The following is a 12,469-nucleotide window of genomic DNA, read 5'->3' on the forward strand; positions in this document are numbered from 1 at the left end:
ACAAGAACAAAGCTGACCCCACCAAACCTCTTCAGACACCACCATCTCCACCCCCTACTGCTGCACACCCCTCCCAGTAAAACAGAAACAAAGGGGAAATGTTTTGGGCTTTGTAAGACTCAAAAGCAGCTACAGAACAGGATAAACCTGTTACTTTCTCTCAGCTGGGAGAAGATACAAGATAACTGCCAGCAGTACAAATGTGAACCTCAGGGAATATGAACAACTGGAACACTGTCCCCACCTAAAATTTACTGCCCAGTGTTTACTTAACAATTCCCCTATTTCAGCAAAGATGATGTGAAAGTCTACTGTGCGTTTGTTACAGTGGACACAAAGGTAACAAAGTCACCCTCTCAAAGATAATTTAGAAATAGCTGGCTGCAGTAGAGCACCCCTTTAATCTTAGCACTTGGGAGACAGGCAGGTGGATGTTGTGAGTCAGTGTCTCAAAACACCGCCCCCTCCCCTGCCCCCAAGAAAGGCATTTAGAAGAAGCTACTTGAGTCGAGTGTGGTGGCACACACTTATAATCTACGCAGGACCAGGAGTTATCAAAGCCATCTTGGGCTACATGAGACTTTGTCTCGGCTACCAAAAATACCAAAACCGAAATTATTTGAGGCCACTGTGGACACAAAGGTGTTAGGAAGATCAGAAGTATATATTGTATATATTATCGCGGGCAGGGAGGAGGAAGGTCATCCCTGATCTAAGGAAGGTTCTGAGAGATGGCAGCGCCAAATTTGATGCGGGTGGACGCCTGCCAGGAAGGGCAGGCAATCCAGGAAAAAGAAATTTGCACAATGGCATTGGGGACTTTAATTCGTAGATTGTGGAACCCAAATGGGAAGCGATGAAAAAGGGAAAGGCCACCGAAGTTAAGTCACAGGCATCGGCAAGTAACCCCTGGGTGGTTATCAGCCCTAGATCTTTACAAACTCTAGTGCAGCCTCGAGCTTACGTTAGTTTGCTGGCTGATAGTGTAGGGAGCAGAGTGGGAAAGAAGACACACCCCCTACAAGCACCGCGATCCTCCAAAACAGACGCAGGAGACTAACGTAGAGCTGTGCGCATGCCTGCCCATAGGACTTCTTCAAGGCTCTGGAACTTCGGGGGTGGGGGAAATGTGTCTCTGGGTACAAGGGGAGAGGGGCGGAACGAAACCGCCCTCTTCGTGCTTCGGGCAGTAGGCCAAACCCATCGAAGTGCACAATGCGACTGGGAAGCAGGAGCTGTGGTCCAGAGGGAAGCCAAGCCTGAGACCGATCTTAGGGTGGGACCGATCTTAAGGCGCGCTACAGAATCGCCACCGTACACAGAGACACTAGAACGGTGACTTCTCTTCTCCAGTCCGCGCTCCCCCAGGAGAGTCAGCTGCAGCCTGAGCGCTGGAGAACCGGGCGTCTTCTCTAGCTCTATGTCCTCGGGGGCTCTGGACTCCGAACCGCTCCAGGTGACGGCCGCATTCAAGCCACACCATGAACTAAGAGCTTCGGACTCAAGATCGCTTGCCTCCGCGTACTGGATGTGACATCAACACGTCTTTCCAGTTCCGACCCCGCCTTGCAGCTCGGCACCAACCTTTGCCATCATCACTACGCGCCTTCCCTCCCCTAGTTGTACATCATCGCCTAGCGTCCCGCCCCTGTACGTCATCAGTAGGCGCTATCCCGCCCACTTAGTGTTCAAGCTCCTGGCGCGCGAGGTTCTCTTTTTTCTCTCTCACGAGTGGAGCTTCCTCTACGTTTCCTGAAGACATGTTTCCATCCGTCTCCTCGCCGCGGACCCCGGGGCCGGGGACCCGAAGGGGTCCACTAGTCGGAATTGGGCCGGCGTCCACGCCTAGGGCGAGCAGAAGAGGTCTGTCTCTGGGGTCTGCAGTTAGCTCGCCAGTGCTGTTCTCTCCGGTAGGCCGGCGCAGCTCGGTGAGCTCTAGGTAAGTGGGGGGTTCGGCGACCAGCAGGTTCAGCTCCAAAGCGGGCAGGTGAACCGGGCAGCGGGGGAAGCTGCCGCACAGTTGGAAAGTAGTCACTCTTGCATATCATTGCCTCCCTTCGATGGTGGCCCTCCGTTTGCACTCCCTTTGCTTAACTTTTCATTGAATTCATGAATTCACTCAGTCTTCGCGCTACAGAAAAGAATGAAAACACCTTGTGAGTATCAAAGCAATGCTTTTGTAAGATAGAAACATGCTTCAGATATTTAAAGGTTAAAGCAAAGGTGGTTATTATAGTGACAAAGACAGGAAAGGAAATCAGGTGAGTTTCAGGGAGCTGTTTGTTTAAAGTTGTGGTTTGACGCTGTGACATTTGGCACGAGTGATTCATTTTGGTTTGATCTAATCTCTTTGTGATCTAGTGTAGAACTGCAGCCCAGAACTGTCCTGCCCACTTTGAAACAGGTCATGCTATGTACCCAAGGCTGGCTTTTGCTCAATCCTCTGTCTCCACTTTTCAATTAAATTATGGCAAGCTAGTGCTATCATAATTTTATTTAACAGTTCCGTCTTTATGTCAGGATCTCAGCATCCTTACCAAAGTCATAAGAGTCAGTATACAGTTCTCCATACAGATCTGACTCATGATAAAAGCCTACAAATCCTGGCAAAATGGTTTTTCAAAGCAAGGACTTTGGGCCACAAAATGTGACATTGTAACTAGGTTACATAAAACACTTTCAGAGAGAGAGAGATTGAGATTTACTAAAACTGTTGGTGTGGTGCCCAATCCACATGTCTAGTAGAATTGTTACCTTCCTCCTCATAATACAAAAATCCAGAATCAGGTAATCTTTGTTCCAGAGAAATTTATTCTATTCCTCTTTCAAAAGTGAATTTCTGGAAAAATGGCTCTGAGGTTAAGAGCACCTGTTGCTCTTCAAGAGGATCTGAGCTCACTTTCCAACTTACAACTCCAGCTCCAAGGGTTCCAATGCCTCTGGCTTCTAGGCACCTGCACTTAGGTGTATGAATACACACAATCAAAAGTAGAATAAATTTCCTTGGTTTTTTTGGGTTTTTTGTTCTGTTTTGTTTTTGTTTTTCGAGACAGAGTTTCTCTGTGTAGCTTTGTGCTTTTCCTGGAACTCACTTTGTAGACCAGGCTGGCCTTGAACTCACAGAGATCCACCAGCCTCTGCCTCCCTAGTGCTGGGATTACAGGCGTGCGCCACCACCGCCCAGCTAGTAAAATAAAAATTTTAAGTGAATTCCTTCTGCATGAAAACAAGAAATACTGAGTCTGATTGAAGCTTAATGGTTGGAAATTTATAAATCAACATCACAGAGATCTGCCTGCCTCTGCCTCCTCTCCATGCCTGGCTTTGACTTTTATCTTTTGAAAGGAGTTCTTAACAGTACTGATCTTAGAAGTAGACGTGTGCTCCTAATTACTGAGCTTATGGTCAAAAGCCAGGCATGTTGCTTATTTTTTGTCAACAAAAACTAGAGTCATCTGAGAAGAGGGAAGCTCAATTAGGAAAATGCCTGTGGGTTTTGTTTTATTTTGTTCTGAGGATCGCACCCAGGTCCTTGAGCTTGCTAGGCAAGCGCTCTACCACTGAGCTAAATCCCCAACCGTTTTTGTTTTTTTGTTTTTTTTCTTGATGTAGAAGGGTCCAGCCCACTCTGGGTAGTGAGTGCCATCCTAGGCAGGTGGCCCTGGAGTGGATAAGAAAGCAAACTGATCAATCCAGTAAACAGCATTTGTCCATTTTTCCTGCTTCAGTTCCTGCCTCCAGGTTCCTGCCCTGTGTAAGTTACTGCCCTGACTTCTCTTGGTGACGGACTGTTAACCTGGAAGTATAAGATGAAATCAACTCCTCCCCAAGTTGGTTTTGGTCATGGTTTGTATCACAGCAATGGAAAGCAAACTAAAACACCAGGTTTCCCTAAGTTCTGTTGGAAAATGTGGTTAATTACATAGTGCATGCATACAAGCTAGTGTCTTTCACCGTTATACCTCATCAGAGATCTCTTCTGTGTAGATTTGTAAAGGCTGAGATAGTGGGAAATTTCAGATTACAAGTAATATTACTTGGTCTCTTTGCTTTAGAGGAACACCCACACGAATATTCCCTCACCATTCCATATCAGAGTCTGTGAACTACGACGTGAGAATGTTCGGATCGTCTCTCCCTGTTAAGATCATGGAAGCTCTGACATTGGCTGAGGGTAGGTGTCATCTTTTCTTTTCTTCTTTTTTATTTATTTACTTTAATTGATTTTTATTTTATGTGCATTGGTGTTTCTGCCATGGGTGTCAGGTCCCCTAGAACTGGAATCACAGACAGCTTTAAGCTGCTGTGTGGGTGCTAGGAATTGACCCAGTCCTCCGGAAGAGCAGTCAGTGCTCCCAACCACCGAGCTATCCCTCCAGCCCAGGTGTCATCTTTTCATTTGCCCCTGACATCACTCAATAACCAGGTCAAATGCAATGACATTTTGGCTTTGTCTGCCAAAGAAGTAGGCAGCCTGCTCATTTTCACTATCATTGAGGCATATGTTTGTAAAGCTGAGTAAGTTTTTCTATTTTTTTGTTTTGTTTTTTTTTCGAGACAGGGTTTCTCTGTGTAGCTTTGCGCTTTTCCTGGAACTCGCTCTGTAGACCAGGCTGGCCTCGAACTCACAGAGATCCACCAGCCTCTGCCTCCCGAGTGCTGGGATTAAAGGCGTGCGCCACCACTGCCTGGCTGTAAGTTTTTCTAATATGATCACATCAAGTCATTAGTGAGTCAAAGTACGATGTGTATAAATTTCAGCCCACTTCAGATATTCCCAACTTTTGAGTTGATTGGATATATGAAACTTAGCTTTAAAACATTTCAAAATGCAGTAACTTGCACTGCTGGGTTAAATGATGTTTTAAGGTCAAGTTCTGCCTCCAGTTGTGTGTGCTGTGTGGTGTCCCACAGTTCATGTGACACAATCACAGGGTTGCACGCGGTGCCTTTAAAGACTGCTGGGTAAAGATGGCGCAGGAGGTGGGAGGCTCCAGTGACACAGACGAGGCAGTAGTGAGAGTGAGGAGGGAAGTGCAGACCAAGAGGCCTTCACCTCTACCCAAGTCACTTTAGTCCAGGCCAACTCTGGACCTCCACAGTTTCCTAAAGCGATCAATGTTTGCCAGACTGTGGCTTGTGACTGAAATCATGGGAAGTGTTGAAGGGAGATCAAATGTTAGAGTGCATCTCAGCACTCACTAATTTTTTTTTTCAAATGTTTAGAGTTTGTGTGTGTGTGTGTGTGTGTGTGTGTGTGTGTGTGTGTCACTCAGTGTGCTCAAAGGCATGTGGAGGTTAGAGGACGACTTTGAGCAGCCGAGATCATGAGGCTTGAACAGCAGGCACTTACTGAGCCAGCCCATTTACTTTTCAAATTAATTCTTATCATGAATAACAGTGGGTAGAAGTATTCTCCTGTAAAAGGAATGTTTCCTGTTCCCTTGGATTTAGGTAGGCATCCTGGCTGCCAGTCCCTGGGGCTTTAGGGTGGTGGTTTTCAGGCTGCCAACCTCTGCTGTGCATTATTTTCTCCACCTGGCTTTCATCCCCACCTCCCCACTTCATTCTCTCTTTGTCACTCCAGAAATTTTAACTTATGCCATGTTTACACCTTTCAGCATACTTCTGGGTCATGCCTCAAGTCTGTGTTTAAGCAGTACACAGCCCCCACTCTAGGAATTCAAGAGTGAGTCTCTAGAAATTGGGATCTACAAAGAAAAGAGTGGTGCAGACTCCCCCACCCCCCAAGACAGGGTTTCTCTGTGTAGTTTTGGTGCCTGTCCTGGATCCCGCTCTGTAGACCAGGCTGGCCTCAAACTCACAGAGATCCGCCTGACTCTGCCTCCTTGGTGCTGGAATTAAAGGCGTGTGCCACCACCGCCCCACAAGTGGTGCAGACTTAAAGAACTCTCCTTCATTATAAAATGACCACATCTGATATGAGGTCAGATCTTCAAGGCTTGAGAGCTGAGAACTCTCCCAAGCAGGGTACTCCAGTTGAGCAGAAAGCTGTGCATAGCTTGGGCATGATTCTACATTTTAGCACGTTCATTTCCAATGCTGTGTGTTTTGCACCACTGCCCTGTCTATATGCAAAGAGCAAAGCTCAAATCAGTTAAGATTCTCAAGACTGTGAACACATTTGTGGAAGCTTACCACTGGTGCTTAGACATAGTAGTACGTTGACTTAGTTTTCCCTGAATAACAATGCTCTTTGCGTTTCTTGATGAAATGATTTACTATATCTTTAAGGAGCTCTAGTTGAAAATCATATTCTTTTGAAGGATTGTGGGTTTTTTTCTTTGAAAATAGTAGTTAATGGGAGGATTATTGTTTGATTTATCAAATTATAAATAATTCTTGCAGAAGTTAAATTGTTTTTGATTTTTTAGGGTAGGATGGGATAGAGGTAGATCAGACTAGCCTCAAAATCATAGAGATCCATCTGTCTCAGCTTCCTGAGTGCTGGATTTAAAGGCATTTGCCACCATGCCTAGCTGAGGTTGTCTTTATAACAAAAATGAAAGAGTATTAAACATAAACCCCAAAATTTTTTGCCTTTGGATATGTTTCTTATATTTTTAGTTGTGAGCCTAGCCTTTAATGGCTGAGCCCCTGGATATGTTTCTAAAGGTAATTATTAAAGCTAAATCAATCTCATTTTGGATATTGATCATTCCTAAATATTTGGAAATTGTTATGTGACTTGTTTTTTAAAATTAATTTTATGTTATTAGTGTTTATGATAATTTTATATATGCATGCCTAAGTATATATGTGTACCATATATATGCATGAGCCTGTGGGTGTCAGAAGGGTGGATCAGATCCTCTAGAACTGAAGTTCTGTATAGGTGGTTATATGTTGCCGAGTGGGTGCTGGTAACCAAACCTAGGCCCTCTGCTTGAGCAGTAAGTCCTTTTGAACCACTGATCATCTCGCCAGCCCCTGAGTTAATGTATGTGTGCTTCTGTTACCTGTTTTGATGACAAATATGGTAGAAAAGCTATTGATATAAGGAGACTGAACAACTCTTCTTAGTCTCAATGTGAGATTAATGGTATGTCTTATTTTCCCTCAGCTGACGATCAGCTATCTGTCCACATAGATGAAGGTGGGTGGGCTTGCCTGGTGTGCAAAGAGAAACTCCTCGTCTGGAAGATTACTCTGTCACCTGTCACTAAGGTAACGGCTCTTTAGATAACAAGTGGGGAAAAGGAGTCCCAACTGGTTCTTTATTTTTGCCTTTATTCTTTAAAGTTCATGAAGGATGCTGGTCAATCTGTGTAAGCATTAGGAATTCATAATATGAAATAACGAATGTGAATTCATAGTTTGTTTGTTGGGGAAAAACAAAACAAAACTGCTCCTCTTTTAATAATTTACTTTTCTTGATGTCTCTAGTTTCTTCCTTCTCAAAAGATGCACTGCAGCCCATGTAAATGAGCATGAGCTTGAGATGTTATTCATGGGCTTCATGGGCTCTGGATCGTGTCCTTTTTCCTCCTGCTCTCCGTACTTGGTTTTCCACACTGTGTTCTCTCGGGTCTGCAAGCTGCCCTGATGTGATGATCAGCCTTATCCTTGCAGTTGAGGTTTTTCTGGAGGACCAGCTCAATCCACCCACCACAGCATCCTGCACCTTGTCATGTACCACACTGTGCTGAGTGCTTTTTTTCTACATCTTAATGAAAGTCCAACAGGGTTTCAGAGCCTTCATCATGTGTGAGGAAATAACTTTCAGCCTTGGAAGCCTCATGAGATGGGGGTCGGGGGGAGTGGTGTTTGTGTGTGTGTGTATGTGCATGCATGCCCATATTCCCACACACTGAGAATGTAGATTCCTGTCCTGTGAGTTACTCTGCCCATCCATCTCTCTCCTGAGGTAACTCTCCTCTTTGCCTCTAAAGACCCTGGAAAGGGCTGTAGAGGTGATCAGTGGTTTAGAGTGCTTGTTGCTCTTCCAGAGAACCCCAGCTCAGTTCTCAGCAGCCACTGGTGGCTCACAAACATTTATGTCTAGTTCCAAAGGTATCCAGTGCCTTCTTCTGGCCTCTATAGGCACCAGACATACCTGTAATGCACATACTCACATGTAAGCAAAACACTCATGTTTATAAAATAAATTTTAAAAATTAAATAAAACAGCCCAATGTGGTGGTGCATGCCTTTAGTTCCAGACTCGAGAGGCAGAGACAGGTCAGGTAGATCTTTATGAGTTCAAGGCCAGCCTGGTCTACATATTGAGTTTCAGGACTCCTAGGGCTATATATATAGACCCTGTCTCAAGAGAGAGAAAAAAAGATAATCCTGGAAAATCAGCACAAATGTTCTCCCTCCAATCTCTTACTGTCTCTTCCTGCTTCAGACTCCAAAATGATTAGCAGGTGGGGAGAAGAGGGGCCATGGCTAACATCAACTTTTGATAGGAATGGCTTAAGGTGTAAGGGAGGAATTAAAATGTTGCCCTTCCATGTAGAATAAATATAGACCTTGCAGCCCTGATCCTCAGCCAGTCTTAAGAATCCCCAGCATTGAGAGGCAGGCAGGTGGAGCGGCCAGGTGGTGGCCTAGACACAATCATAATAAAAACCAGAAACTGAGCTATCACCCGCTGAGGAGTTAGTGAAAACAAGAGCTTGGAACAAGGATGCCTTTAATCCCAACACCCGGGGAAGGAGCCATCTCCGTGGGACGAGACCAGAACAGATCTGAACACTGTCTGAGGCCAACCCAGGGCCCAGCTACCAATCCTGCGAAACCCAACAACTTGGAGGTGTTGCTGAGACTACCCTACTCAGCTGAAATCCATCCGGGAGAGGATTCAGAAAGAATCCCCAGCATTGATGAGGGGACCAGACTCAACCAACAGGTTCCTTTCCTGCACAGAGAGCCCTTCTGTCTTCCTTATCCTTTCAACCATTCAATTTTAAAGCAAAATCTGTATTATTTGCACTTAATAAAATTAGAAGCTTTGAGAATGTTCAGGGACCACAGTGCTGGGCAGTTTGCTAAGCTGCTTATGTACGAAGAACTGAGCATGCTTTTTTCCTAAGCTGGAGTCAGGCGTGCACTTTGCAGGTCAACCTTGAGCTGTCAGCTCCTAACAGTGGGCCCATCGATGAAGTCTGTAATATTCTCTCAGCAGCCTCTTTTCAAGCCCGACTTCCAGCTACTGTCACTACCTTGTAGGTCATTGTTCCATTGGAGCTCAGGCTCCTTCCTCCCTAACACTTGGTGTCTCCAGACTTGCTGTCCTCCCTCAGATGATTAGAAAGGATGTGTATGGTTAGAAGTAGCAGTGAGGGAAAATTCTTAATGTACTGAGTTAGCAGAGCAAAATGTTCAGCTGCAAGCCTAAGAAATAGTTTCAAGGAAACTTGGTATAATTTCTCTTTGGCTATAATAATTTTACATGTCAAATAAATTATACCTCAGCTGGGAAAATTTTGCAGGATACCTGGTCACTTCTCCTAACACAGTGCTTCTCAACTTGTGGATTGCCTTCCCACAGGGGTCACATATCTGATATCCTGCTTATCAGCTACTTACATTACGACTCTTAACAGTCACAATTACAGTTATGAAGTAGCAATGAAATAATTTTATGGTTAGGGGTCACCACAGCATGAGGAACTGTGTTAAAGGGTCGCAGCATTAGGAAGGTTGAGAACCACTGCTAACCAGTTGAGCCCTCGGCCTAGTATGAGCACACAGACTAGTTCATACAGTAGTCCATTTTAGCATTTGTGTATTCCTGCTTTTGTGTCTCTTAAGATTCTCTGTTGTACCTGTTCAAAAAGAGCTGTGAAAAGAAAGGATACTCTAAAATAATATTCTGGCCATGAATTCACATGAAATACACAGAGGAAACAAAGAAGTCAGAATAAACAAACTGGGTTGAAGGTGAAGGCTTTTCTATTTGTCTGTCTTGCAGTTCTCTGTTTGCAAAGAGCTCCAGCTGCCCCCTAGCGATTTCCCCTGGAGCGCTGACCTGGTAGCACTCTCTCATGCTGCAACCTCAGGTGAAGTACACTCCGTTCAGGTAGGTGACTGAAAAGCTGATTAAGGGACTGGGGAGAAACTCATGCAGAGGACATGGGTTCAGTTCCCAGCTCCCTCTTTGGGTGACTCATGACTGTATGTAAGTCTAGTTCTAGATCTGACAATCCTTTCTGACCTCTGCAGCTACCTGCAAGCAGGTGGTGAACCTACAGACAAGCAGACGTGCACACATACACATAATTTTTTAAATCTTTTTTAAATAAAGCTGATTGAGAGCCTGGTGTGGTGGCATACACCTTTAATCCCCACACTGAGGAGGCAGAGACAGGTGGATCTCTTTGAGGTCAAAGTTAGCCTGGTCTATATCAAACCCCAGGCCAACAGGAGTTTTGATGAGACCTTGTCTCAAGTAATACCGTTTCTAAAATAAGAAAATGAGACAACAAGCTACAGAGTAAGGACTTACATCCAGAATACAGAAAAGTCACAAAGCAAAGTTTGATGAGGAAACAAGCAATCCAATTTAGAAACAGGCAGATGGTCCAGAGGTCCAGAGCACCTAATTGTTCCTGCAGAGGACCCCAGTTTGATTCCCAGCAGCCACGTGGTGGCTCAGAGTAATCTGTAACTCCAGTTCCAGGGAATCATCATTTTGATCCTCAAGACCAAATTCAGAGTTTGGAGTTGGGGGGGGGGGCAGGTGTCCTTTTAGTCCGTAGTTAGGGGGCGGGGTGAGGTCATATGCCTTCTGACTTCCATAGGCTCCAGACATGTACATGATGCATATATGTACATGCAGGTAACACTCATACACATAAAATATATAAATGAAGGAAAGAAGAACAAAACAGGGCGAGGTCTTCGACAGACATTACTTTATTGTAGAGTCTGGGCATGGCGGATAAGCACATGAAGAGCTGTTTCGCGACATTGCCATTGGAACAGTGCAGACAACACCCGTGACCACTGCTGCACAGCTGATAGGATGGCTAATGAGCCTGGCACTGCTAAATGAGACAGGATGTGGAGCAGCTGGAACTCCTGGGTGGGATGTAAAACTGCATACATTGGTTCCCAGTTTCTTATAAAGTAAGAGTACACATGCCCTGTGACCTAACAGTCCATTCCTGGCCATTTCTCTTTAAAAAAAAAATGAAAAATAGGCCGGGCAGTGGTGGTGCATGCCTTTAGTCCCAGCACTCAGGAGGCAGAGCCAGGCAGATCTCTGTGAGTTTGAGGCCAGCCTGGGCTACCAAATGAGTTCCAGGAAAGGCGCAAAGCTACACAGAGAAACCCTGTCTCGGAAAAAAAAAAAAAAAAAAAGAGAGAGAGAGAGAGAAAGAAATATACATATTATTAAGTTTCTTAAGGCATTTTTGTATATAGCCTAGCTTGTTTGTTTGTTTGAAGACAGGGTCTTACCATGTGGCTCTGGTTGTCCTGGAACTCACTATGTGGACCAGGCTTGCCTTGAACTCATGGAGATCCACATGCCTCTGCTTCCCAAGTGTTGAGATTAAAGGCGTGTGTGTGCCTCTACTATAGGGTCTATAACCTAGCTTTAATTGGCTCCTCCACCTCCCTGTTCCTTATCCCACCCTCAGATCACATGTGTTCTAGTACCAGCCCCGTCTCCCTCAGCACCTCTTATTCTCCCCCATTTTAGTTTCCTGATCTCTGTATGAACTCACTGCCACATGAATAAAAATACGTAAGAAGTAAAAGCTAAGATTCACATGTGAGTGTTTCACATACAGTGTTTAGCTCCCTGAGCCTGGGTATCTCATTTAATGGAATATTTTCCAGTTCTGTCCATCTACCTGCAAATTTCATTGAGAAATGAAGACACACAAAGTCATTTGTGTTATAGCAGTTTTATTTGCAGAGCTGAAGCTGGAAACAGCAGTGGGTCCTTTAGCAGACAACTGGCGCAGTGACCCAGAGGAACCTCAGGGAAGCTGTGGTAGATAGAGAAGCAGGGTTGGAATTTCGTCTGTTCTGCTGTCTGACGTTCTCAGAGTGCCAAGTCTACAGTGATGGAACGGTTGCCAGGGTAAAGCAGGGAAGGCATGACCATCAGGGGTCAGCATTAGGAGGTTTGGATGATGGAACTGTTCTGTACCCTTAGGGTGGGTGATTACACCATCTACACATGTTAAAATTCACAAACCTGAACAGAAAGGTGAAGACGGGTTTTACTGTTGCATAATCTTAAAAGTAAAGAATTTTGGGGCTGGAGAGATGGCTCAGAGGTTAAAAGCACCAACTGCTCTTCCAGAGGTCCTGAGTTCAATTTCCAGCAACCACATGGTGGCTTACAACCATCTGTAATGAGATCTGGCGCCCTCTTCTGTATACATAATAAATAAATCTTAAAAAAAAAAAAAAAGAATTTTGATGGGCATGATTGTACACACCTTTAATCCCAGTACTTGAAATGCAGAGGCAGTCAGATCTTTAT

At 44.9% G+C, this 12,469-nt stretch overlaps 1 protein-coding gene across 1 annotated transcript in view; it reads left to right on the forward strand.

The window, feature by feature from the left end:
* Positions 1-1,479: 1,479 nt before the first annotated feature.
* Positions 1,480-12,469, forward strand: part of Nup133 (nucleoporin 133) — a 53,446-nt gene continuing 42,456 nt past the window's right edge. The window contains exons 1-4 of the mRNA XM_036188525.1: positions 1,480-1,939; positions 4,056-4,174; positions 7,085-7,188; positions 9,941-10,048. Coding sequence (XP_036044418.1) covers positions 1,761-1,939; positions 4,056-4,174; positions 7,085-7,188; positions 9,941-10,048 — 510 coding nt within the window. The 5' untranslated portion in view covers positions 1,480-1,760. The remainder of the gene's footprint in view (positions 1,940-4,055; positions 4,175-7,084; positions 7,189-9,940; positions 10,049-12,469) is intronic.

The sequence above is a fragment of the Onychomys torridus genome, chromosome 5 (assembly GCF_903995425.1).
Source record: "Onychomys torridus chromosome 5, mOncTor1.1, whole genome shotgun sequence".
Classification (NCBI taxonomy): Eukaryota; Metazoa; Chordata; class Mammalia; order Rodentia; family Cricetidae; genus Onychomys; species Onychomys torridus.